This window comes from Pangasianodon hypophthalmus, chromosome 29 (genome assembly GCF_027358585.1).
Source record: "Pangasianodon hypophthalmus isolate fPanHyp1 chromosome 29, fPanHyp1.pri, whole genome shotgun sequence".
In the NCBI taxonomy this organism is placed as follows: Eukaryota; Metazoa; Chordata; class Actinopteri; order Siluriformes; family Pangasiidae; genus Pangasianodon; species Pangasianodon hypophthalmus.
In genome coordinates, this window is record NC_069738.1 from 1,574,783 (window position 1) to 1,601,612 (window position 26,830).

At 41.1% G+C, this 26,830-nt stretch overlaps 1 protein-coding gene and 1 pseudogene across 1 annotated transcript in view; one reads left to right on the forward strand and one right to left on the reverse strand.

The window, feature by feature from the left end:
* Positions 1-8,664, forward strand: part of LOC117596457 (zinc finger protein 850-like) — a 44,908-nt pseudogene extending 36,244 nt beyond the window's left edge.
* A 1,087-nt stretch (positions 8,665-9,751) lies between these two features.
* Positions 9,752-26,830, reverse strand: part of LOC113524069 (NACHT, LRR and PYD domains-containing protein 3-like) — a 30,147-nt gene continuing 13,068 nt past the window's right edge. The window contains exons 8-16 of the mRNA XM_053231257.1: positions 24,168-24,341; positions 22,340-22,513; positions 21,166-21,339; positions 15,557-15,730; positions 13,854-15,175; positions 13,672-13,780; positions 13,527-13,588; positions 13,012-13,286; positions 9,752-11,714 (exon numbers count right to left, since the gene is read on the reverse strand). Coding sequence (XP_053087232.1) covers positions 15,169-15,175; positions 15,557-15,730; positions 21,166-21,339; positions 22,340-22,513; positions 24,168-24,341 — 703 coding nt within the window. The 3' untranslated portion in view covers positions 9,752-11,714; positions 13,012-13,286; positions 13,527-13,588; positions 13,672-13,780; positions 13,854-15,168. The remainder of the gene's footprint in view (positions 11,715-13,011; positions 13,287-13,526; positions 13,589-13,671; positions 13,781-13,853; positions 15,176-15,556; positions 15,731-21,165; positions 21,340-22,339; positions 22,514-24,167; positions 24,342-26,830) is intronic.

Genomic DNA, 26,830 nt, shown 5'->3' on the forward strand with positions numbered 1-26,830 from the left:
AGTGTCAACAGTGTCTTTTCAGTTCATCTTAATTTGAATCTACTAGGCCATATGAAGACTGCTTGGTGGAGTAATTGCCTTTCCACAGCCAGAGGACCTTCCCATCATTGGCCAAGGTTTTGCTGAACTTGCATTTTCTCAAAACCTTTTGTTTTAAATGCTGTTTGCAGGACTGATTGGTGCCAGGTGGGTGCCAACAAATAAACGTAATGCAAAATGATAACCAATGAAGAGTCAGATATGCAGTTTTACGATTCATCTCACTGCCCTATTATTACAACAAATTCTGTAAACTTAAAAAGATAGTAAAGATGAAAACAAAGATTCTCTTATCACTTCCTGACCCTCATGTTGTTGCTCATGGAGCAGTTAGGCTGAATGGTGACTCGGGGTGTCAGGGCCAGCATTCTCTGATTGTTCTTTTGTGTGTGAATATTTGCAGTTTTACAGTTATGAGTGATCTCTTTAAGCATTTTTCTCTTGGAATTATCAGGATTATAACAGTGGCCATGTTTCGTAAATCCTATGTATGCATATTTCTTTGTGTGTGTTCCTGCTCTGCAATTAAAAAAAAAAAATGCCATGTCTCTCATGAACTACAGGGAGCTCTGCTAATGGTTTGTCACAGGGCAAGCAGCCAATCAGAACTGATTTCTGGAAAAATGAGTTAGCCAATGATATTTGAGGTTACAGACCAGTTGGGCCCGCCTACTGCTGGCAAAAAGAAAAACTATTTGTGTGAACAGAAGCAGTAAAATAAAATATTCAAGAAGAATTGAAGATTCAATTATTAATTTTATTACAGTTATTGTGCGCACAGTAGATCTCTTGTTGCGCGCGCGCGTTGGGTTTAAAACCCAACAACAACGCGCGCGGATTATTATTATTATTATTATTATTATTATTATTGTTATTATTATTATTTAAAAAAATTTTCGGCAAGGATATGGCTGGAACAAAGGTAAAGTTTATTCATGTGTCTGATTTCTCTTTTATTTATCTTTTAAAAACGTATTTCTCAGTAGATAATCCTCACAACACTCTACACAACAAGCAGAAAAGTTCAGGGCAGGACTCTCACTTCATGTGGCCTTCAAATTATTAATAAAGGAATAACTTTCACTGCATGTTTCTAGCTCACTGAAGGTCATTAGATGGAAATGTGGAAGGCTTGCTCCACTTGGTAGATGGCTGTGGGAGAGAATGGGGTCTGATTAGGGTCTGATTCAGAAGACTTTGTTTTTGGGGAGGAACAGAAGATTTATGCACATGTTCAAAACTACAGTTTATAATTTCCCACAAAAATATATGCTATTGTTCAAAAGTTTGGGCTCAACGTTGTTTCAGATACATCTATAAATTGATGGTGATACGTCTATTTTTTTGCATCAAAAACCCTGAGACTTCACCACAAGCTTCACCACAATGCTGTAAACTTTCCATTTTTGGGTAATATTCATATTTTCGTGTCTTTTCTTGTCATAAAGATAAACCAGGAAAGAGTGCTGCTTAAAGGGAGGCATATAATTCCAGTCCATTTTACTTCCACAGACAAAAACAAAAGAATAATGTTCATGCCAACAGACTAAAAAAACCTCTCTGTGGCCCCTACACACACTCACAGCCCTAAACCCCACCCACACTACAATACCCATAATGCTGTGCACCTAAACTCTTTACTCTCAAACACTCTGTACTCTGATTTTTTTTTTTGAGGCGCTCCTATACAAAGAATGAAATGATTGACAGGTCTGGTAATATAATATAATCAGCAGTAAACATCAGTGCATATCATGACAACGTAATATCATGTAGGGATGATTATATCAACATATCCTAAGCCTAATAATAACTCCCGTTATCAATTATAACAGCTATAAATAATAATCCTCTCTTGGTTTCTCTCTCTTGAAATGAATGAGACATAATAATGCTGCTTGTCCTGTTAATGAGAAACCAGAAAGCACAAACTCCTCTGTCTTGAAGACACACCTACTGAAAATGTTCTGTTACATTAAATATAACTGTAAGCAGTTAAAAAGTGTGCTGTACTCAAAACTACTCAAAATCCTAAAGTTGTCACTTTTTTTAGCCCATTCTATATTTATTTATCTATATGTTATTATTATTATTATTATTATTATTATTATTATTATTATTATCATTATTATTATTATTTTAGCAGCACCATCTGCATTTGCATCCCTAAAATAGCCTTTAAAGGTGGGTGATTTGGTGGTCAAGCCGTATTATAGTATTGTAGGAGACGTTTCCAACAACAGTGCCATAACCACATGGGGACAAAATCTAAAACTATTTAAGCATCTTTTATAATTTATTATGTTTTCCAGATGTACCACTGCTCAGATTGTGGGAAGAGTTTTACTAAAAGTGGTCGTTTCAAAAATCACCGGCGCATCCACACAGGAGAGAAGCTGTATGACTGCGGAGAATGTGGGAAGAGTTTTAGTCAAGAGAGTCATCTTCAGACACACCAGCGCATTCACACAGGAGAGAAGCCGTATCACTGCGAACAGTGTGGGAAAAGTTATCGGGAACAGAGGGCCTTCTACAACCACCAGCAGAGTCACACAGGACAGAAGCCGTACCTCTGCGGACAATGTGGACGGAGCTATACTCATTCAAGATCAATAAGGAAACACAAGTGCTCTAAAATAAAACCATGAGCTCTTGACATGAATTTGTCAAATTAAGATACATGTTTTTACATTTCTTTTTTTAAAGGGATGTAAAGGGAAGTTCTGGCATAAAACTATAATATTACTTGTCATGGTACTATTGTACTATTCTCTTGCATGGTACTGTATTGCTTACTGTCCACTTTTTAGCAGAATTTTATTTTATCTCGTTTTCCTGGTTTCCCCCGAATGCTACAATACCAAGAATGCAATACACCAATGCGTATTTAACCAGTGGGAATCCCTAGTGTATTCAACCAATCCGGTCCTCTGAGTGAGACACATGACTCTGACATCTCCCTCTGACAAAAGCAAACACAACAATAACACAGCAGCATCGTATTGTAAATATAGCAGAAATTTTAATGTTAAATGAGTTTTAAAAGCGAGCTAGAATTTGTTTTCTAACATTGTGCATTATTGCATTGTGCATACTATCGAACTGGACACCTTTCCAAGCCAACAGAAGATGGTTGTGTTTACAAGCAATTTGGAGAGATAATTCTGGTCCAAGTTGCTACATCTGTGCAGCATCCATTTAATTACAGTTACCTACATAATATGGCCAAAGTTATAGAGATACTCTACTTGAAAAACTATGCCAGGAACACTGCACTCAAGGCACCATGGATTGGATGCCGTTCCATCAGATGTTCAGCAGGCACATATGGTTGTGGTGTGTTGAATGTCCTCTGATGGAACGGCATCCAATCCATGGTACCTTGAGCCCAGTGTTCCTGATATAGTTTTTGGATTTACTGCAGCCTTGACCAGGATAACACAGTTACACAGTAACATCAGTGACTGGAGTTTTGTTGTAGGCCTGTTGTTGTAGGCCATAGCATTAAAATCACTGACAGGTGAAGTGAATAACATTGATTATCTCCCTACAGTGGCACCTGTCAAGGGGTGGGATATATTTGGCAGGAAGTGAACAGTCAGTTCTCAAAGTTGATGTGTTGAAAGCAGGAAAAATGGGCAAGTGTAAGGATCTGAGCCAGACTGGGTCAGAGTATCTCCAAAACGGCAAGCCTTGTGGGGTGTTCCCGGTATGCAGTGGTTAGTACCTACCAAAAGTGGTCCAAGGAAGGACAACCGGTGAACTGGCGACAAGGTCATGGGTGCCCAAGGCTCACTGATGCGTGTGGGGAGTGAAGGCTAGCCCATCTGGAACAGATCCCACAGAAGAGCTACTATAGCACAAATGGCTGAAAAAATTAATGCTGGCTCTTATAGAAAGGTGTCGGAACACACAGTGCATCGCAGCTTGCTGCGTATGGGGCTGTGAAGCCACAGACCTGTCAGAGTGCCCATGCTGACCCATGCCCACCACCAAAAGCACCTACAATGGGTACGTGAGCATCAGAACTGGACCATGGAGCAATGGAAGAAGGTGGCCTGGTCCGATGAATCAAGTTTTCTTTTACATCATGTGGATGGCTGGGTGCGTGTGCATCGTTCACCCGAGGAAGGGATGGCACCAGGATGAACTATGGGAGGAAGGCAAGCCAGCAGAGGGAGTGTGAGGGAGTTCTGGGAAACCTTGGGTCCTGGCATTCGTGTGGATGTTACTTTGACACGTAGCACCTACCTAAACACTGTTGCAGATCAAGTACACCCCTTCATGGCAATGGTATTCCCTAATGACAGTGGCTGCTTATAGCAGGATAATGCGCCCTGCTACACTGCAAAAAATTTTCAGGAATGGTTTCAGGAACATGACGAAGAGTTGAAGGTGTTGACTTGGCCTCCAAATTCCCCAGATCTAAGTCCAATCGAGCATCTGTGGGATGTGCTGGACAAACAAGTCCGATCCATGGAGGATCAGACTTAAAGGATCTGCTGCTAACGTTTTGATGCCAGATACCACAGCACACCTTCAGAGGTCTTGTGAAGTCCATGCTTCAAGGGGTCAGAGCTGTTTTGGTGGCACAAGATGGACCTACATAATATTAGGCAGGTGATTTTAAAGTTATGGTTGATAAGTGTATGTTCCTTTGAGAAGTAAGATGATGTTTGTATGACCTGCAAGTCTTTTTATGGTCACAAAGACCCATCCTACCAAAAAAACCCAAGAAATAAAATATACAACATACTCAAAGTCTCAGTGTCTGAAAAACATGGGGTGAAAGGATGTACCAAGGTTGTGGAGATTAGGTCTTCCGCGACCATTAAAACTGAGAAATAATGGTGGCGGACAGACAACAGATACTAGTTGTTTGTGTAACGAGAAAACTCTGCCTAGAGAGGTATTCATTTGAAAACGTATAAAGATCATATTCATCTCTGCAGATTGACTCAGCTTTGTTACTATTTACAATAAAGACTTTCGTTTGTTTGTAACATTGAAACCACATAGGCTCTGTACTCTTCTCCGGAGTCTTTCGTTCATTTGTCATGTGAAGTGACAGCCGCATATATTCTGTATTGGATACAGAAATTATGGTGCTTTCAAGTCATGTCAGAAAGATCGTATTTATGAGTTGAACACACATGAACGGCACCACAAAGTCATAATTACGAGTGGGGAAATTTGGGATTTTCTTTCAGTGCCGAGTTTCCGTGTTGGGGGCGTCAGTAAGAAAACATGGTGGAGTCAGTGGATGTAGCGTCTGTAGCTGACAGCAAATTAGTTGAAATCGAATGTTTACTCATCTCAGAAGCTGATTTCAATTATTATGTGTTTGGTCTATGCAGCAAGTTATTGTCAGGCATTTTACTTACAATAAAACAAGCTAATTGCCTGCACAAAATACTCTAGCATTGTACAATTATAGTATAATACATAATGATAAATTTTACAGTGGCTTCATAAACTGATTAAAAACATTAAAAAGCAAAACACACCTGATACACATTCTTTGTTCTTCATTTTCTAGAAGTAGAGTTAAAAAAAACCTTGCTGTATCTTTTGTAGTTAATTAAGGGAAGGTACACCACCATCTTGCTCCAATATAAAAACATTCAGTGTTTCAGCTTGGAAAAACTTTGACACCCAGAGCAAGGTCATCTTTGTGTGGCTAGTCTCTGAATTTAATAAACAGTCAGGTCCATAAGTATTTGGACAGTGACACAATGTTTGTAATTTTGTCTCTGTAGACCAACACAATGGATTTGAAATGAAGCAATCAAGCTGGGATTGAAGTGTAGACTTTCAGCTTTAATTCAAGGGGTTTAATAAAAATATTGCATTAACCGTTTAGGAATTACAGCCATTCTTTTACAGAGTACCTCCATTTTTACAGGCTCAAAGTATTTGGACAATTTACTGATAAGCAGTTTCATGGCTAGATGTGACCTGTTTTCTCGTTATTTTATGACAAATTAAGGAGATAAAAGGTCTGGAGTTGATTCCAAGTGTTGAATTTGGTAGCTGATATGCGGTCCAAAGAGGTGTCGATACAAGTGTAGAAAGCCATCCTTAAGGTATGTTCACACACAGAGTGATTTTATCGCTGCAAGTCGCAGTACTATGAAATTGCCAGTAGGCGTTTTTTGCTACTGGTTGCCATAGTAACATGGGTGGCACAACTAGCATTCCACTTTTGACAACGAACCGGTTTTTCTTGCCTCTAAAATTAAACATTCTGGAGGGAGAGTGAATGTATATAAAATTCACCAGTGTATATATGCATCATATCCCACGAGATGAAGGAGAAGCAGTGTGTGCTCTTTGCCATTGTGGCCATCTATCTGTGGCAAAAGCACAGGCTCAGCTTAGCTTATGGTCTTAGTGCGTTTAAAGCAAAATACTTATAAATATGACACATACTCACTTTTTGTTGCAATCAAGCAAAATCCCGGTGTAGATCCTATCTCAGTAAGTGAGCTGTTCGATGGTGACCGGTGGCCGGCCCGCAGCTCCTCGGCCCCAGCCTCCATGTTTCCTGGGTGAAGTGTCCGGGTTGGCGCTGCTTGTTCCCCTGTGCCGAAGACACACCAAGCCAGACACTTCACCCAAAATAGGACTTTGCTAGAAAACATGTAAAAAAGCCTGCGCAGTTCTGGAACAAGATTCTTTGGACAGATGAAACCACATTAACTTGTACCAGAATGATGGGAAGAGAAGAGTATGGAGAAGGAAAGCAAGGGCTCATGATCCAAAGCATACCACATCATCTGTCAAACATGTGGAGGCAGTGTTATGGCATGGGCATTTGTGGCTGCCAGTGGAACTGGGTCACTGGTGTTTATTGATGATATGACTGCTGATAGAAGTAGCAGGATGAATTCTGAAGTGTATAAAGCTATACTTTCTGCTCAGATTCAGTCAAATGCTGCAAAACCGATAGGACAGCGCTTCACAGTACAGATGGATAGTGACCCAAAATGTACCGCAAAAGCAACCCAAGTGCTTCTTAAGGCAAAGAGGTTAAATGTTCTTAAATGTCCGATGACCTCAACCCAGTTGAGCTGCTTTTCACTTACTGAAGACAAAACTGAAGGCAGAAAGACCCACAAACAAGCAGCAACTGAAGGCTGCTGCAGTAAAGACCTGGCAAAGCATCTCAAGGGAGGAAACTCAGCATTTGCTGATGACCATGAGATCCAGACTTCAGGCAGTCAGTGACTGCAAAGGATTTGTAGCCAAGTATTAAAAAATAATCCTAATATTTATGATTGTTAGTTTGTCCAATTTTGAGCCTGTGAAAATGGAGGGACTCTATAAAAAAATGGCTGCAATTCCTAAACGGTTAATGCAATATTTTTGTTAAACCACTTGAATTAAAGCTGAAAGTCTACACTTCAATCACATCTTGACTGCTTCATTTGAAATCCGTTGTGGTGGTGTACAGAGGCAAAATTACGAAAATTGCATCACTGTCCAAATACTTATGGACCTGACTGTACACTACATTAACTATTTCTGTGTGATTAGCTATGAGCTTCTCTTGTTCATCTTTGCTCAAAAAGTGATTAGTCATAACCATATGGGGACAAAATCTAAAATTATTGAAGCATCTTGAATAATTTTATGATGTTTTCCAGATGTACCACTGCGCAGGTTGTGGGAAGAGTTTTACTGAAAGTCATCATCTCAAAAATCACCAGCGCATTCACACAGGAGAGAAGCCGTATCAGTGCAGGCAGTGTGGGAAAAGTTTTACTTGCCAGAATGCTCTCCAACAACACCAGCGCATTCACACAGGAGAGAAGCCGTATCACTGCGTACAGTGTGGGAAAAGTTTTACTTGCCAGAATGCTCTCCAACAACACCAGCGCATTCACACAGGAGAGAAGCCGTATCACTGTGGACAGTGTGGGAAGAGTTTTATTTACCAGAGTCGTCTCCAATGACACCAGCGCATTCACACAGGAGAGAGGCCGTATCACTGCGGACAGTGTGGGAAGAGTTTTGATCTTAAGAGTCATCTCCAATGAGTTTTACTAACCAAGATGATCTCACAAATCACCAGCGCATTCACACAGGAGAGAACCTGTATTTCTGCTCCCAGTGTGGGAAAAGTTTTACTCGTTAGAATGTTCTCCAAAGACACCAGCGCATTCACACAGGAGAGAAGCCGTATCACTGTGGACAGTGTGGGAAGAGTTTTATACGACAAAGTCATCTCATAACACACCAGCGCATTCACACAGGAGAGAAGCCATATCACTGCAGACAGTGTGGGAAGAGTTTTACGCAACAAAGTCATCTCATAAGACACACACAGGAGAGAAGCCGTATCACTGCACGCCATCAGATATTGACGTGAATTTGTCAAATTAAGATACGTGCTTTTACATTTCTTTTCTTAAAGGGAGATAAAGGGAAATTCTGGCATAAAACTTTATTTGTTATGGTATGTGCTATTCTCTTGCACAGAACTGTATTGCTTACTGTCCACTTTTTAGCAGAATTCATGATCTTATCTCGTTTTCCTGGTTTCCAGCCAAACGCTACAATACCAAGAATGCAATACACCAATGCGTATTTAACCAGTGGGAATCCCTACTGTAATTGACCAATTCGGACCTCTGAGTGAGACACATGACTCTGACATCTCCCTCTGACAAAAGCAAACACAACGAAAACACAGAGGCATCGTATTGTAAATATAGCGGAAATTTTAGTTTTAATTCATTTTAAAATTTCAGCTAGAATTAGATTGTGCATACTATTGAACTGTACACCTTTCCATACAACAAAACTCCAGTCAGTGATCTTATGTATATAAATGTTCCTTTAAGAAGTAAATGCTTATATGACTGCAAGTGATTTTACTGTGGGATCACTATCACAATCATTGATATACAGTGAATGGAGCATTGTGAGAGTACTTTACCAGGGGTCTGGGTTTGATGACCCCTTCGCTTTGGTAAATCACATGTTTAATAATGCATCACATTTATAGTTTCCAGATGAATCAATAAAAATTCTCCATAATGCAAATCATAAACAGCTTTTCCCATAGTTGTCATTTCTTTTTAAAAATCTGAAATATTACATTTATAAATCTTTGCTTTGCTTTGATGCTCACAAGTAATCTCATGCATATTAATCATCCTTCATGTTTCTCCAACTTGAATAAAGTTTACCTGTGGTACATTGTATGAGTTCATTAGTCAAATTACATTAGTACCAGTTCATTCATCAATAGATTTGAAATGAGGAAATATCAAAATGTCTACACCAGTCTGTTCTGCAGAGTGGAAACTTCTAGCTTATGTAGAGAGGACAGAAAAGAGAATCAGAATCAGAAACAGTTTATTGCCAGGTACAGTAAAGGACACTCTACAGTACTAGGAATTTGTCTTGATGTCAGGTACAAACACAGAATCAAAGATATGTAGTCAAGGGGGATACAGAAATGAAGAATACAAAAATGCGGCATAAAACAAATACTGAAGTGCAATAGACCATGGTGCAAGATGAAAATGCTATATATAAATATGAAATATGTAAACAGCAGACAAGATAGAATAAATTAAATTAAAAATATAAATAATTATGTACAGAAAAAGTGAGTGTACATGGGAGATAGAATAAATATTGCAGCTTCAGAGGGGAGAGCGACTGTCAGCAGGTTGGGGGGGGGGGGGGGGGGGGGGGTTGTCACCTGAGGGGAATTGGGGCACTGTTCAGCAGGCTGACTGCAGCGGGGAAGAAGCTGTTCTTGTGGCGTGCGGTCCTGGTCCTGATGGACCGAAGCCTCTTGCCAGAGGGGAGGGGCTGGAAGAGTACATGTCCGGGGTGAGAGGGGTCGGCTGCAATCCTGGCTGCCCGTCTCCGGGTCCTGGAGACGTACAAGTCCTGGAGTGATGGGAGGCTGCAGCCGATCACCTTCTCAGCGGAGTGGATGACGCGCTTCAGCTTGGCCTTGTCCCTGGCCGTGGCAGCAGCAAACCAGACTGTGATGGAGGAAGTTAGAATCGATTTGATGATGGCAGTATAGAAGTTGACCATCATCTTCACAGGGAGGTGGAACTTCTTCAGCTGCCGCAAGAAGTACAGCCTCTGCTGAGCCTTCTTGGTGAGGGAGCTGATGTTCTGCTCCCACTTGAGCTCCTGGGTGATGGTGGTTCCCAGGAAGCGGAAGGACTCGACAGAGGTCACCGGAGTGTCACAGAGGATGACGGGTGGGAGGGGGGCTGGGTCCTTCCTGAAATCCACTATCATCTCCGCTATCTTGAGAGCGTTCTGCGTTGAGTTGTTCATGCTGCACCATGACACTAGACGGTCCATCAGAGATGAGGCCGATGAGGGTGGTGTCATCTGCGAACTTCAGGAGTTTGACAGACTGCTGTCCAGATGTTCAGCTGTTGGTATACAGGGTGAATAACAGAGGAGAGAGGACACAGCCTTGGGGGGATCCAGTGCTGATGATCCGGGAGTCCGAGACATACTTCCCCAGCCTTACGAACTGCCGTCTGTCTGTCAGGAAGTCTGTGATCCACCTGCACAATGAGTCCGGCATGTTCAGCTGTGAGAGCTTGTCTCGGAGCAGAGATGGGATGATAGTGTTGAAGGCAGAGCTGACGTCCACAAACAGTAACCTGGCATAGGATCCTGGGGAGTCCAGATGCTGGAGGATGAAGTGGAGGGCCATGTTTACAGCGTCGTCTACAGATCTGTTGGATCTGTAGGCAAACTGCATGGGATCCAGAATAGGGTCTGTAATAGTAATGATTTCTTGACCACAGTAGTCAGGGCAACGGGTCTGTAATCATTAAGTCCTGTTATCCTCGCCTTCTTAGAGACTGGAATAATCTCTGAAGTTTTAAAACAGGCTGACACATGGCAGGTCTCCAGTGAGGTGTTAAAAATGTTAGTGAACACCGGAGACAGCTGGTTGGCACAGTGCTTCAGGGTGGAGGGGGAGACAGAGTCCAGGCCTGCGGCTTTGTGGGGGTTCAGCCGTTTAAACATCTACCTCTTTGAGGAGAGAGGTGTGAGGGGCGGGGGAGAGAGCGACACTGAGGTGTGAGGCTGTGTGGGTGATCCAGGTGTAGCATTGGAGGAGGGGCTGCTGCAGGGGGGGGGGGCTATCAGGTATGTCCCATTGCCCATCAAAGCGGCAGTAAAATTTGTTCAGGCTGTTGGACAAGCACAGGTCGTTCACAGAGTGGTGGGCTCTAGGCTTGTAGTTGGTGATTGCCTTAAGCCCTTTCCAGACAGAGGCAGAGTCGTTGGCTGAGAGCTGCTGTTCCATTCTCTCACCATGCTCTGATTTAGCTCTTCTCACCTCCTTGCTAAATCTGTACTTGGCCTCTTTGTATTTGTCTTTGTCCCCACTTCTGAATGCAGCCTCTGTCTCTGACCTCAGCTGTCTGATTTTAGCTATGAACCAGGGTTTATCATTGTTATAACTCACCCTGGTGCGTGATGGAATGACGCTGTCCTCACAAAAGTTAATGTAGGATGTCACAGTGTCCGTGTACTCGTCCAGACTATTGGTGACAGACCTGAAAACTTGCCAGTTTGTACAGTCCAGACACTTCTGCAGTTTCCCCACAGCCTCAGTGGTCCACTTCTTTGATGTCCTCACAGTGGGTTTGCAGAGTTTTAATTTCTGCCTGGGGGGGGGGGGGGGGGGGGGGGGGGGGGGGGGGGATAGATAAGAAGGAAAGCTGAGCCAGGGAATGTTATCATCACTGACCTTGGTGTGTTCAGTCACAAAGACCCAATATACCAAAAAACACAAGGAATAAAATATACAACATACTCAGTGTCATATTCATAGACAGCTCTAGATATAAACCTATCATAAAGAATGTCAAATATAATACATGCAAATGTGTTGGAGTCCTGAAGCTAAGTGTACTATCATCAAGCTGATAGATGGTGTGTGAGGTACATAAGGCACATTTAATAGAGAGTCAGAGAAACATTGTTGAGCTTTTGTGACCTTGATTCACTAAGAAATCTAATCTTCAATCTTTCTCATGTGTCTTCTAATCCTCACTATATCGAAGGACGCAGAAGCATGTCGTCCATGAACGGAATGATGTGAGAGATGTTTTGTGAGTGCCTTCTGATAAATGGTCGGGCTGTTAAGAAAACTGGTAATCTAGTCCACTGATACTGCACATCCCACACTGTGAATGCAAGTCAGGGTTGGCTTTCAGGGAGTAGTGGAACAGACCAGAAACCATTAGCCACATCAGTGATAGAAAAACTGCTATGACTACTGCCACTTAATGAGTCAGCAACCAACAGAGTTAATTTGTCAGTATACTGATTGGCCATTCTGTAATAATACATGGTGAGATGGCCTTATGGACCAGTAAGATCTGGGATTTGGTGTGTGGGATTTCAATGACGTGGGTATCTTACCCAGAATGCTTTTTTTTTTTTCAAACTGATCTATGGTAGGTTTAATGCAGTGTATGTTCTCCACATTGATTGGATATTGCTTAGTACACAGAGGTGGGTGACTGACTCTAAGAACAACTGAATCTGTGTCCAAATGACCATAGTCATTATCTTTGTACCAAACTTGGTAATGAGCTAAATCAGACTGTTTCAGAGAGGCAATGCACCACACACAAGCATCAGCATTCACAATGGACAGTGTAGAGATGGAGATGTAGTGTGTGGAAATGGCAGACCAATTTGGGGTCAAAATGGGGCGAAAAGTTCCCGGTTGTTTGCTTATGTGGTTCCTGACACGCAGAATACCTACATGTACTTTACTGTCTGACTACGCCACCCCCTAAAATGGGCGGGGGAAACCCCTTTTCTCTCTGTAGTGTGGCTGATTCTAGACCCTGCCCGCAAAGGAACAGTTTACACAAGGCACGTACACAAGCTCAAATTTATTACAATTTTGAGTAGGTACAATTGCTAATGTGAAAAAGAGACGAAGGGAACCTGGCTGGAGCTTCTCAAACTAATAAGGTCGGGTCGGCACGGCACCCACAGCTCCTCTCCTAGGAGGCCCTGGTGAGAGAGACAGACAGAGCAAACCCAACACCATACAAGCATGCAACGTAGCAAACACTGCACACACAAGGTCAGTAATTACCACTACAAAATACCACACCGTGTTGCATGTTACCAGTACACACCAGAATAGTGTCCCCTCAGTGCAGCCCCCAACTGAAAGGAGCAGTAGTGAGGTGCAGACCCGGCCTTGTACAGAGAACCTATACAGAGACAAAAAAAAAAAAGAGGAGAACAGCCAGCTCCCAACACAATGACCACCGCGCTGGCTTGGTCAAGGCAGGGTTACACTAGACCAAGGACAAACAAAAAAAAAAAAAAGACTTGTACACTGACAATAAAACAGTGGCTGGCCTGGTCCCTTTAAAAAGAAATACACATTAATTCCCAATTTCATTCACCAGCACACATAAAACCAACATATACAAGAAGTATTGGCCTACTTTGCAAGAGTGTTCAATACTCCCCGCAGCACAATAACCCAGGAAAATGGGGCACTCCAGTGCTACAAATACAAGTACATAATCAACACATTTTAAATACCAATATAAAACAATTTAAAAAACGAAATCACGTAAGACAAACTACCAGAGTGTCTGCAGCCCAGCAACTCAATAGGAGGTCACAAGTCCTTCAAATGCCACGCAGTCACCTGTGTCCTTCATGAAGAGTGGAACTCATTGTTCTAGCAGTCACCCTGATAAAGTTAAAACAGAACATGAGAATTCAGTTCCTATATCGATTAAAACACGGTCGAGTCACTCCATTACCTGTATGACGGGAGTCTAGTTGCAATGGCAAATGGCAGCAGCAAAAGAGTGTGAACTCCACAAGCCAAACTTTATAATCTCCTAATGTGTCATGTGACATGCCTCATGTGACCCAAGACAAGCAGCCACACAATGCAGATCACATGATCCCCACACTGATTATCAGTGCAGGTAACCACCAACAAGAAAACACAGATCCCCACACTTACAATAAGAATTTATTATGTTGAATTGCATTTTGGAACAACTGTATACATATAAATGAATCAGTAAACAGCATACAGTGCACTAAATTATTAAGGATAAATCATAAACTGCCTCCTATTGGATATATTTAGTGCATTACAAACAAGTAAAAGACACTATTTTACACTCTGTAGAAAGTTTTAGTTTATACATCTTGGTCTTTTCATCCAGTGGTTTGAGAAACAATAACATATGACAAGGATTAAAATTCTGTATTTACATTACACTGTGAAATCACACAGCAAGTTATAACTGCAGTAAGTGTAACTATTTACAATAACAGTTTAACATAAAAAAAAAAAGTGATGTGCATTAACGAATTAAAAAATAAAATAAAAAAAAGCTAAATTGCCGAAGAGTAATCTCCAACATACAAATCTCAAAATCTACTCAAAGTCTTTGGCAAATTGCTATTGTGTAAGAAGAATAAAAAGGGATGTGCTGTTATAGGAAAATAATCAACTTTATGGTGGTAACATTAAATCCACTTCACTTCAGGCCGTATGACGCCCCGTCAGAGATTATTGCTTACTTATTACACAGTAAACTATAAGAGCCTGTGCAAGTTATGAAATGATGTAAGTAAAAACTTCTCTTATTTTTTGTTTATTCATTTCAAATATAGGAATAAATAAATTTCAGAAAGCATTCACATCCAGAAAACACTGTATATTCTCTGCGCCTCAGTCTCTTTAAAAGACAGATGATTATCAGATAAACATTCGGAGTGAATGAGGTGTTGAATGTGCAGGAGGGTCTCTGTGACTCCAGGGACTGATTGTGACACTCAGTAACTTCAGGATCACACACACTGAAGTGTTCTGATCAACACTGAGTCTCCATTCCAGCTGTTCTGAGTTCAGTCCTAATGTCTGCATCCTGTACAGTCTCAGTGTAGAATTGTGTGCAGTCTGATTCACCGTGCAAGATGAACACACACTTCTCACTTCTCTAAGTCTATTTAATGTGTTAGAACTAAATGACTGATGTGTCTGTAAACATGTTCTCTATTCTCCAACATGGAAATGCAGGAACACCGGAGTTTTCATCAGTCACACACAGATGTTCATCACCACCTGAATATAAAAGAAAAAAAATTAATCTTGTAAAAAGCATCATCTTGTTCAGACAAAAGCAGCAGCAGGAAGTCAGAGACAGCAGGGTGTCACAAGAAGACGAGATGTTCATTTACAATCACTCTCATGCACTAAACCGTGACATTTTGTAGACTCTGTCTGACTCCCTGTCTTCTGCCTTCATACATATTTCAAAACAACTCACTTTACTGAACGAGAAACACCTTTAAAGCCAATTGTCAGAAATATTCTGATTCAATAAAATGTAGCAAAATCTTCTAAAACTGGTTTTAATTTCTAACCTGGTAATTTACTGGCGACATTTACTGGTGACATTTACTGGCACTAAAGAGAAATGTACAGAATAAAGGCATTACTCACAACACTTCCTCTAGGTTGTAACATTCATCATCCTGAAGAGCAGAGAGCAGCTTCCTTCCTGAGTCTCCTAGTTTATTTCCATACAGATCCAGTTCTCTCAGGTATGAAGGGTTTGATCTCAGAGCTGAAACCAGAGCAGCACAGCCTTCATCTGAGATACCACAAGAGCACAACCTGGAGAGACACAATGACACACTCTTCACTCTTTCAAGTTATGAACATCACATTTTGTGTGTTGGTAACCAGAAGTCTGGTGCATCTGCTTCTTGTTATTTGGGTGGGTGGGTGGGTGTGTGTGTGTGTTGGGGGACAGGAAGGAGTCTGTAGCAATAGAGGGAGGTTTGCTCTATCGGGACTGATTTAAGGCACCTGTGAGAAGTGAAGTTGCGGTCATGTCTTCGTATGGTGAATGTCTTACATGATGAATAGAATAGGCCTGCTACCTTGAAGAGATGAAGCAATTCTCGCTGTCCTAGTGTCACATTAGACTTTCACCATATGTATATTTCCTTTACCATTAATCATATAATCATTTATGAAAATTCTTGTTAATTTTATCTTTACTTGACCAATAAGCATCAAGTCCTTGGTCTACATGTAATCAATCATGAAACACTAATCCTGAGCAGTGAACTATTTAACGTTTGGTCTGGCGAGTTCTTCTACCAGGCCGTGATGAGAATAAACATATTACTCTGGAGTCATCTGTGTCTCTGTGAGATTTTTATTTGTCTTCAGAAGGTAATATTTTCCACCACGTGTGTGTGTGTGTGGAATAGATGATCTTTCAGGCTATAGAAGAATATATAATTATTGTAAAATGGAAATGGTATTCGTACATATAACAGAGAATGAAGATCAAGAAAGAGTTAACACAGGATCCCCATTGAACAAGACCTTTGTTCTCTCTCACCAGGAACCCAGAACTCACACTCTCACACATTCCACAGAGCCAATCTTTTAGCAAATGCATCATATTACATTACATCTCCTAAAAGGACAATGACTCTTAAAATGATGCATTATGGTTTGGAAAAGCATATTGTCTTGTCATGCCTTATATGTATCATACCTATATACCTATGCTTTTGATCATTTAGCATGTATCATAATGGTTAATGAATATATTGATAATAGCAAGTATGTGATGTTTAGTGTGTGTGTGTGTGTGTGTGTGTGTGGGTGTGTGAGATTGTTCTTTAATTTTCTAAGCGTTAGAATAAAGTACATTTGAATAGAATTTTATTACATCCATGTTACAAAATTCATGACCAAAGTTCTAACTTTACTTTGTGGAAAGTTTGAAAAGCACATAACTCAGAGACCAGTATGCTGATTAATGTCAGAGGAGGAGAATATGGCTTACACCCCACCCTAAGACAATGTTTGATTGGAGGAAACATTCTGGGGTTGAACTAGACAGAAAGGGTTAAAAACCCTATGACATCAATAGGGAGTCAAGTTGAGCCATCCATTAGGAGTCACAAAGAGTCAAATCAGGAGTTCTCGCCAACCAAGAGCTTCAGAAGTTCTTGCTCCTCGACATCAAGGAGATCATGCTTGCTCTGAGACTCCTCATCAAGACTGTTCCTGCAAAGCCTCCGACTCCATCCTTCGCACTGCCGTGAACCACCTCTTCACTCATCAAGCGTTCTTCTGCACTACAGCGTGCCCTATGAGACTCAGCCAGGTACGCCTTCACTCCACTCCAGTCCCTGATTGGCTTCCAAAGACACCACTCCAGACCCGACCAAACTTTCAACAAATCAACATCACCAGGAAGCCCTTAAACTGCCAATCTTGTTACTGTGTACTTAATATAGTGTTTTCACTATATTTACGATATTATTGCAGGTAGCCACGGAGGTAATATCCCATGCAGAATTAATAAATACACTAACTTATCTTAACTTTCAACTTATCGCTGGACGAATAGTTGATTAGTCCCTGCAATCTTAAGTTCAGAATGTCCCCCTCTGAGCTGATCTGCCAGTTTCCCCTACATATTTTTGGTGGAGAATGCAGGCAGTTCAATCTAAATTGTAAACACACTGTTGCTGAATGTTGCATGGCAACATTTTACAACTTTCACCAAATGTTCATTTTCTTTCAGCGCCACTCATTATCTTGCTACAACTTCATCATATTAAAAGCAAAATGGCAGGACAGATATAGTTAGAGGTAGCATGTGGCTTTCTATTTACTGTAGGTCATGAAATGCTAAACATAAGTCTGTAACAAGTTGTTTACATCATATATTGTTTACATCATTTAAATTATAAAAAGAATGACTTAAATTATAAAATTGTATAATTATTCCCATAATCCAGTGTCAATTTAGTCATGTTGTGTCCAATAATGTCCAATTACACTTGTTAAATCTATATTTATCATAAAGTATAAAGGAACCTAACCTTGAAGCACTGACCATCAGGGTTAAGACAAGACGCCTGTAGCACACAGGACATGTTCACGCAAGCTGACATTCACATTCGCACAGAGAGTCAATGTCTAATTCAAGATGTGTGCATTTTTAGGTATTTTCTTTGAAATCAACATTTTTAGAACAGCAACATGACAGAATGGCACAGCTGGAAAGTGATATCAGGAACAAGAATATTTCTACAAATTAGGAGGTTGATAATGTTACTTTCTTAAATGATCTTACAAAGCTGAACTCTAGACACCTGCACAGGGGAGCAATGCTAACCAAAGTTAGCTAACCTAGTAACCTAAATTAACTTAAGTTTAATAATTTAATGTAACGTGAAGATCAGCCAGCCATTAGCAACTTTACTGGGATTGGGATGTAGTGCAAATGACAGCACAACAGTCTCCTTTAGAATACAGATGAAGAAGCATTAATGTATATAACTAGCAAACATTAGCATTAACTACCTAATCAGTCTAAAAAAAAAGTTACTATCAATATCGTATTGACTCTTACCTGTATGGAATATTTAATCATGTAATCAGTATAATCATCAAGATAATCCCATATGTAATCACAAGTATGCAATATCATATTCATGTATAAGGTCATCTAAAGTTCAGTAACTAACTGTGCAAAGTACAGGAGGGTATCAATGTCTCAGTGTCTGAAAAACATTGGGTGAAAGGATGTACTAAGGCTGTGGAGATTAGGAAAGAATTTGCAGATATAAAAAACACTGAAACTGGTCTTTCTCCACCATTAAAATCAGCTGAGGGGAGTGAAAGGAGATAGAAACTAGACTGAAAAATAATGGTGGCAGACAGACAACAGAGACTAGTAGTTTGTGTAAAGAGAAAACTCTGCCTAGAGAGATATGCATTTGAAAACATTTTAAAGGTTGTGTTGAGATCATATTCATCAGTTACTCTGCCGACTGACTCAGCTTTGTTGCTTTTTACTGTGACCAAGTGAATAATAAGGATGGTGTGTTGGGCGGGGCGTATGTATTTATTTTGCCCTATAAATAGCGCAAAGGGTAGTAGATTGCACAACTTCCTGACGTTTTGACTTTTGCCGTCTCTTTCCAGTGTCGTGACTCTGGAACGCCATAGTGAGGGAGGTAACCCTCGATATGAGTGTGAGCATGTGAGCTGCGGTTTTATTCCACTCTATTATAAAGTTGCGTTCCACTCTTGGATTACGCTAGAGACCTTTCCTTGTGGAGCTCTATGCATATGGACTTCTGATGTCTAGGCCCTGCTGTTTTGTTTATGATTTGATTTTGTCATTCAGTTTCTCAGTTTATAGTTATATGTTGATTCTGGTATTGCAGTAAATTTTGTTGTTTATTTCTGTAATTGACTTCGTTAGCTGAGTCTATTTTATGCCAACCGCTGAGGTTTGTTATGTGTTATGTAAAGGGGAGTTTTTAATCCATTTCTCTGTTTTAGGAACCAGCCTGCTTGGGAGTGCTTTCCTCTGGGGTCGTCCAGGTTTTCTTCTCTTCACTGCATGGTGGCATGAGATTTCCTGCACTGCATGAGTATTGATTTGAGAGTGTAGAGTTATTTGCATTATTTACTACACCTTTTTATGCTGTTGGTTAATCCAAGTCCATCAGTGCACATGTGGTGTGTGCTTTAAGGCTGTGGATCTGTGGCCCTGTGACTTTCCCCTTTCTTCCTGGAGGCTTGGTGGACCTTATATTGTAAGAATGGTGGGTTATGATTTTAATATTTGGCCTACAGCTCAGATTTCTTAAAATTGTGATTCCGTTTTTTTTTTTTAAAAAAAAAAACACAATAAAGTTGATTGCCTATTTAGAGATTTTATACTGCTTGTTAATAAAAGTGTTGAACATGAAGGTCACGTCTCTGTTCCCTTTTTTATTCACTGGCGATGTGTTGCTGTGTTAAATTATTTCTGTGGGTACAAACCCCGGTAGCGTAGTCGGAATCTAGTGTGACTTTTGGGTATCACTTGGTTACATTACAATAAATTCTATTTTTTGGCATCAAGCTTCCAAGACTCTGATAAGTTTTATTTTAGCTGAAGGAATTCCACGACACCTGTTCCTTTTGAGTTGGATGAGGAGATCTAAGAAAATCACTAGTGGAGTATGATGATCCAGAATAGGCCAGTGCTGTTACGTGCTTGGCTGCTTTCTTTACAGCCAAATCGCCCATTCTAGCCATCTTTTTTTTTTTTTTTTAAATACAGAGTTTGCAACGAGCATGGTGGACATTGTTCTTAACTGGTATACATCAATTTCCAGCCATGCAGGGTCAAATTTACACATACCAGCCATATTTACATGTTGACCCAAGCAATTAAACCACCAGTAAAACCCCACCATAGCAAAACACCAAAACCTGTCAAATAAAATTAAGGGGGAAATGCATAAATATTTAGGGGCAGAGTGATGTAACATTAATTCCCATATGCCTCATAAAACAATAGAGAAAATTCTGAGCATTATTATTAATGTGCTGTGAAAATATAGACTACATGTCTACATTTTAATTTGAAGCATTTCTAAGCACTTTTAGACAAAAGATGTGGATTGTCCTGGTATTTCCCTTCTCACGGTACCTGCGGGAACCAAATTAACGAAGGGAAGACTAATGGAGCCATGTACCGAGACATTCTTGAGAATTCTTGTTGCCATCCACTAGAATGAAGAGGATGAGACAAGGGTGGTCTTTCCAACAGGACAACGATCCAAAACATACTGCAAAGGAGACTCTCAATAACAAATTCATATCATCAGCACTCCTACACCTGTCTGACATCCACCTGAAATGCACACGGATGTCACACTTACCAATTTAATTGTACAGATCCCAAAAAACAATCGCAATTTTTATTTTGTATATTTTCTCATCCCACCAAAATTCATTTCTGGTTACACTGCTGCCAACACAACACACGACTTGCTTTAGACGCGAATGTGACATACATCAAGCACAGCATACAGCCCATACACAGACATTCAGCACACATGGGGAAAAGGGCTGCTGCTCGTCGGTGTTAGTTAAGCACTGTGGGATGTGTTTGTGCACACTGTAAAATGGCGGTTGCTATGCTATGTATCTGCTGTGAATTCTGGTGTGAAGTCAAAATGTTGAGCAGTAGTGTAGTGCAGGCTTCGTGTTTGACACATAAAAGGTTTTACCTCAGTGTCTCCAGTTTACAGTGAGGATTCTCCAGTACAGCAGAGAGATGCTTCACTCCTGAGTCTCCTAGATTATTCTCAGACAGATCCAGGTCTCTCAGGTGTGAGGAGTTTGATATCAGAGGCAAAACCAGAGCAGCACAGTGTTCATCTGAGATACCACAACGATCCAACCTGCAGGGAAACACATTGAAACACTTTTCATCAACAGATTTTAAATCTTGGTTTAATACTTGATTTCAAGAAGTGTCTCTAAAATTATTACATTATTTAAAATAATATAACAAAAGAGCTTGGCTGCTACAAATAGTCCAAAACATACAATGCCTCAAAATCCACAATGAACTATTTCAAGAAACACAGAGATGCACCTGAACCACAAGTGGCGTAGTTCACACACTCACCTGCATAATTTATGTACCTATAGGGCAGTAAAAGTGACATCTATGATAGTTGAAACTTCCAAACCATATCCCTGTTCGTCTGGTTTCAATGTTGGGCAATTTCATGCATGGTGACATTAATCAGGCTGTCAAGCTCTATTTCTCGGTAAAACTTTCCACAATCAGCATAAGCTGCATCTCAAATAAAAAACCATTCGGTAGGTTTGACGGCTACATGAGAGGATTTTATGATTCAAACACTAACTGTAATAGAGAACCCGGATTGTATTATTACTCAATAATGGTCTAGATAAGTACACTATATGGCCAAAAGTATGTGCACCCCTGACCGTCACACCCAAATGGGGGCCTTACCCAAACTGTTACCACAAATGTTGAAGCACACAATGGTATAGAATGTCAAGCTTTTTCAAGCTGAAATGTTCCTCAGTATAATTTAATTGCAGAGAAACTTAATGTATTAACTAATTTATCTTCTCATGATTAAGTCCCAGTTTGTATCCCAGGTGCAGTGTCTGTGATTAGTTACAGCTTTAGTACATTTCATAGTAATTTCAGACACATTGCAGAAGCATCAGGTCATGTTTTGTACTGCAGCTTCTCACATATGTCCATCTGCCCCAAAGACTGTGACAAATCATCAGTGTGCAGAAAAGAAACAATTTTCCTCCTCAGGAAACTGATGATAAACATAAAACCTCTGCTTCAGTCTCACTATTAGAGAATGTGTCATCCTGTGGAGCATGTGACTCTCAGAGAGATGATCTTACCTCAGTGTCTTCAGTTTGCAGTGAGGATTCTCCAATACAGCAGAGAGACACTTCACTCCTGAGTCTCCTAAAATATTCCCAGTCAGATGCAGTTCTCTCAGGTGTGAGGGGTTTGATGTTAGAGCTGAGGCCAGAGCAGCACAGCCTTCATCTGAGACACCACAACACCCCAACCTGAAGAGAAACACAATAAGTGATTTGTCACAGCATTTTACTTTTCAATACGGAACAATCCCATATTATAAGGGACAGGTGGCAACTAGTTGTCATTACAACCCATTAAAACCTGTAAGTATTATATGGCCAAAAGTATGCGGACACCTGACCATTGCTTGTTGAACATCCCATTCCAAAACCAAGGTGCATTAATATGGAGTTGGTCCCCAGAATAAGAGCAGAAGAGCCTCTGCTCTTTTGGGAAGACCTTGCACTAGATTTTGTAGCATGGCTGTGGGGATATAAAAACAATCTCTACAATTGTGTGCTTCCAACTTTGTGGTAACAGTTTGGAAAAGGATCACACATATGAGTGTGATGGTCAGGTGTCCACATACTTTTGGCCATATGGTGTACCTTCTCTTATGCTATACATGAGTTTGTCCCAATAAATATACAGCTAGATAACATTACGTTATACACATAAAAAATATGTGGAAAACTATTGTACTGTCTTGTGCCGTTTGCACATGTGCACTTTATGTAGTCCTGTGTAGGTGTTATCCAGCAGTGTTAGCTGAAATTACATGGGTTTGGTATCTAATGTTAGCTAGCATCAGACTTTGGATAATGCTGTCTACCACCACCAAATTAGCTAGTTATTGCAGCCCAAACACAATTTCCATTTTTAAAAAAGAAATCTTTTGGAACTCTTGCTACACTATATGGTCAAAAGTTTGTGGACACCTGACACATCACACCCATATGTGGTTCTTCCCCAAACTGTTGCCACAAAGTTTGAAGCACACAATTGTATGGGACGTCTTTGTGTGCTGTGGCATTAGAGTTTCCCTTCACTGGAACTAAGAGGCCCAAACCTGTTCCAGCATGACAATGCCCCTGTGCACAAAGCGAGCTCCATGAAGACATGGTGTGTTAAGGTTGGAATGGAAGAACTCGAGTATCCTGCACAGAGCACTGACCTCAACCCCACTGAACACCTTTGGGATGAAACGGAACACAGACTGCACCCCAGACCTCCTCGCCCATCATCAGTGCCTGACCTCAGTAATGCTCTTGTAGATGAATGAGCACAAATGCCCACAGCCACGCTCCAAAATCTAGTGGAAAGCCTTCCCAGGAGAGTGGAGCTTATTATAACAACAAAAGGGGACTAAATCTGGAATGGTATGTTCAACAAGCAAATGTGAGTGTAATGGTCAGGTGTCCCAATACGTTTGTCCATATAGTGTATATATTTACCTTTTCAGTGTTATGATGATAATTTTTTGTTTTATATAACTAACATATTATTATATGTCGGTTGAACTGTGGCATTTTAGAATATTTTCATGGGAAAAAACTTCATTCAGAATTTGTCTCTTCTTGATTAGACTTGCAGTTGCCCTGTAGTCCCGAGTTAATTTCCACCAGTTCACTGCAGTTTTTAAACTCTGTGCCTCATGCAGAGTGAATTAAGTTTTCTGCTGCAACTTTAACATTCGTAAATCTGACCCAAAGACTCTGACAAATCATCAGTGTGCAGTGAAAAGAAGCGATCTTCCTTCTCAGGACACTGATGCTGAACCTAAAATCTCTGCTTTAGTCTCACTATTAGAGAATATGTCTTATGGAGAAGCAGGTCATGTGACTCTCTGAGAGATGATCTTACCTCAGTGTCTCCAGTTTACAGTGAGGATTCTCCAGTCCAGCAGAGAGACACTTCAGTCCTGAGTCTCCTAGATTACTCTTGGACAGATGGAGTTTTCTCAGGTGTGAGAAGTTTGATCTCAGAGCTGAAGCCAGAGCAGCATAGCCTTCATCTGAGACATGACAAGACTCCAACCTGCAAGACACAATGGCACACTCTTCACACTCTTAGTTCAGGACACACAGTTCAATCAATACTACTGTGATTCATTTTGTGTGTGTGTGTAAGACGTCAATGAAAGGGAACCTCATATACTATGATAAATAGTGCAGAGAGGTTTTTTCCTGTGAAGACAGATAAATCACTGACAATCTCATCACCTAACAGCATGACTGACTACCTCTTACACACTGCAGTGATTCTTGCATTGGCCTGTCTCCCTTCTCTTGAACAATTATAAGGTATAATTAAAGCATTTTTAGAGACGCGCTACTGTAGCATAAGCAAAAAAAAAAAAAAAGCTTAGAAAATCCCTCTACAAACCTTTGATAATAACTCACAAAACCAAGAAATGATCATAATTCAGCAAGATGGCATGGACGCTTCCATCCAGGTACAGCAGAACTGACTGGTAGCAACAGTCCCCAAACATGCGCTCCATAAGATGCTGAAATGTACCTGGGGCGTTACAGAGCCCAAAGAGCATACGATTGAACTCAAATATATCAAATGGTTACAAAAAGCAGTCTTAAACTTGTCTTTCTCAGCCATAGGCACCTGATTGTAACACTAGCGAGGTCAAGAGTGGAAAACCACTTTGCCCCAGACAACGCGTCTAATGACTCTTCTATTCTGGGTAAGAGATAGGCATCATGGCGGGTCTTCGCACAGAATCAAAGGCTACCATCTTTTTTAACCACCAAGATGATAGGAGATGAATAAGGACTACTGCTTTCTCTGATAATTTGGCTGTCAAGAAGCTGCTGAATGTGTGCCTTCCCGGTCTCATACTGGGAGGGTGGAATCCGTCGGTATGGCTGGTGCACTGGGGCATCATCCAGCAAGGGGATCTCATGAGCAATTAGTGCAACCCAAATCTCCCTTACCTTTGGCAAATATACCATGATACTTTGAGAAGAGAGCTTTGTCCTGTAAGGCTTGCTGCTCATCTCTGTGTTGTTAACAGCGAGGGGGAAGCCGCACATCAGCCTTACTAACATTGAAAAGAGGGGCATATAGAAGGCCTTTCCTTGCTGACACGAGGGTGGAAGACACAAGCAAACCCCCTGGAAGCTGTTCATTCTCAAAGTTGAAAGGCTCTAGCAGAAACTCTGCTGACTCCAAGTGAGAACAGGTGACCGGAACTATTGTAAGGGTGCCTGCCCCAAGACAGACCGGAGACCTGCCGCGAACTTTAACTTTGAAGGGCTTTGAGGCATTGAGGACTGCTTTAATCTTCTCACAGTAATGCAAAGCACACTGTGTCACCAGTGCCACTGACCGCACTGGAGGGGACTGGAAAAGCTGGGGACCATGTTGTTCAAAAAGGACCTGATAACATTCCCCAAGTACATTCATTCCCAATATTCCTGGCGTAACTGCCTTATGACCCTGCAGGTTACATTCTCAGGGTCTTTTACAATCAGTACCCCCGTCCCTGGAATGAGCTGCCCCAGGACCACCATGTCCAATTCAATATAGCCTACGTAGGGTATATCTAATCCATTTGCTGCTTTAAGACCTAACCACTTGCAATCCTTTCTCTGTAAATGCAAAAAGTGCTTGGAAAAGAAACTCTCAGTTATAGTTGTGACCATAGACCCAGTATCAATAAGACAAGGATCAATTACAATTCCCATCTAACTGGCCATAAGAGAAAGGGTGTGAAGAGCCAGAACCTTCCCCTCCCAATGTTTGGCTCTGCACACTGGGGGTCTCTAGTTTACTGGCTGACTGGTGGAGCTATTGCCAGGGGCGTCTGGCTGACTAAGAGGGTTTTTAGAAGTGGTGTGGGGAACCGATCTATCACTATTTAAAGTCGCGGTGGCCTGGCAATACCGGGCTATATGACCAGGTTGATCACATCTAAGGCAAATATGCTTACCATCTGGGGCACGTTTAAAACAACCACCTCTATAAGGCAAAGGAACCTGCTGCTTCCCATCCTGGTGTCCTAGACATCTAACTAGCATGTCTAGTTGGGCTTGTTGTTTCAAGACCATGTCTCTCAACTCAGCCAATTCGGAGGGTTGGGCAATGGTGGCCTCACACTGGGAAGTTAGCTGAGCTTCACTACTACGCCCCAGAACACTGTGGCACTGGTCATGACTTGCCTGGCCCTCTTCCACCCACCGGATGGCTTCACGTTGCACATCTAAAAGAGACAAATCCACATCAACCCTAACCAGTCTCTTGAGTTCCCTGCATAGAGTCTGGTCACGAACATTTTCACAAAACTGGTCTCTCAATACTACATCAGGATTAACAATTGCATCCCTCTTGGACTGTTTTACCCTATCCATAAGTTCCATTAGTGCATGAGAAAACTCAAACAGAGATTCCCCCTCCCTTTGTTTCCTATCAAAAAAACATTGTTGCCAGTACATATAGGACTTCCATACACCTCTTTTAAAATATTAAAAATTTCATTTGGATTTTCTCTAATGGTTACAGGTCTGTACTTA